A 1,569-nucleotide genomic window follows, 5' to 3' on the forward strand; every position below is an offset into this window, starting at 1 on the left:
GATGCTCAGGATGAAATTATCTTTTGAAACAGTGGAAAAGTTAGAGCAAACAAAACCTACCTTGTTTATAATTTCTTGATTGCTCGAATCTTTCTTTTCCTCTGGAATTGTTACAAGGAACTTAGAGACATCCACAACCTCAAAATGAGTTGGAAGTTGTCCAATGGATGGTACAAATGTAAAGGTCAATGGTTTGGTTCCAAATTCTTGAGAAGTGACCTACAAAACACATAATCAGTTCAACTTTTTATCCAAATAAAGATTATTTCTGTCAGAGTGAAAATAACCTGAATTAATTATTCTACATAACTTAAAAATCTATTATTAAACACACCAGACTTTTTTTAGGGTCATTGTATATTTAGTTTTTCTTTAACAGATAGAATACTGCCTTGATTATATCAATATCCTGTATATTCTAGTAGCATGGCACAGTAGACAGGAGAAGATTTGTTCAACAATTTGTTATATTTTCCATTTTTGAAACCAAGATCAAAAAAACGTATTCAATTCATTTCAAGGATGTTTTTATCTTTGTTTAGCTCCACTTTAGTAGAACAACAATATAATCATACCACTGAATCTGGACATGTTATAGTCCCTAGAGTATTTGCTTAACAGCTTAAAACAAATTGGAAAAACCTTTGCTCTGCAAAAAGAAAGCAAAACATGTTTACATATTCTATTGCAAATGTAGCTAATTCTGAACACTAGAGATGAATTCTGACTCAAGGAAAGGATTTTCTCCCATTTACTTTGGGCCATTCAGCCACATATACCAACTGTGCCTGTCTTCTCATATATCCCTCCACGACTTGCCTTCTTGCTAGCACGATTTACACAGAGACTGAATGCACTGAAGAGAAGAGAAACTAAGAGAAGGCAAATTCACCTAGATGTTCAATTATATGACAATGCTCCCCCATTATTTCCATCTCCTTCACGGGAGATACTGGACAGGCAAAAGAAGTCCACATCATAGTGATACTCTCAGTTGCTTCACCAGATGTCAGGAAGAAGAACTCCAAAGGCCTTGGCAAGGTAAGTAGAGGGAACCACATCCCAAACTACCGAACCTGATATGCTGACTTTACCACTACTTGTTGGTGTAGAAAATCCTTCTTTCTGATTCCAAACTATGGAATATATAGATTTTCACTTGTTTTATCATGGTATTTAAAGCTTATGGCAGTTAATTATGTTTTCAATGAACTCTGAAATGCAGAAACTTGAACTGTACTTAATCATAGAGAAAAATAGGATCATTGCTTTGACTTCCTTTTTTTTGCTTACTTGTTTAAAGTGAAACAAATTGGAGAGATATGCCTTTCATTATGCTTCTTTGTAATTTGCATCCATAAGTAAATAGCAATTACATATCTGAGTGGGACTACGGAATACATTCACATGGCTCAATTTTCTTGTGGCTAGAACATTAAAAATGATAGACACAGATTTTCAGTTTTAAAAAAATCTAAGCAAATACTAGTTACTTCCACTGACAGCTGTCTTCTGGAAGGCTTAAGCAAAACAGAGGCAAATTATCATAGAATCATAGAATGGCATAGG

The 1,569-nt window shown here is 34.4% G+C and overlaps 1 protein-coding gene across 1 annotated transcript in view; it reads right to left on the reverse strand.

Annotated features, from left to right (window-relative positions):
• The window catches only part of MLIP (muscular LMNA-interacting protein), a gene marked incomplete at its 5' end in the record, with an annotated part of 59,946 nt that extends 59,727 nt beyond the window's left edge, over positions 1-219 (reverse strand). The window contains one exon of the mRNA XM_009869588.1: positions 61-219. Coding sequence (XP_009867890.1) covers positions 61-219 — 159 coding nt within the window. The remainder of the gene's footprint in view (positions 1-60) is intronic.
• Positions 220-1,569: the final 1,350 nt, after the last annotated feature.

Source organism: Apaloderma vittatum, unplaced genomic scaffold (assembly GCF_000703405.1).
Source record: "Apaloderma vittatum isolate BGI_N311 unplaced genomic scaffold, ASM70340v1 scaffold18575, whole genome shotgun sequence".
NCBI classification, from domain to species: Eukaryota; Metazoa; Chordata; class Aves; order Trogoniformes; family Trogonidae; genus Apaloderma; species Apaloderma vittatum.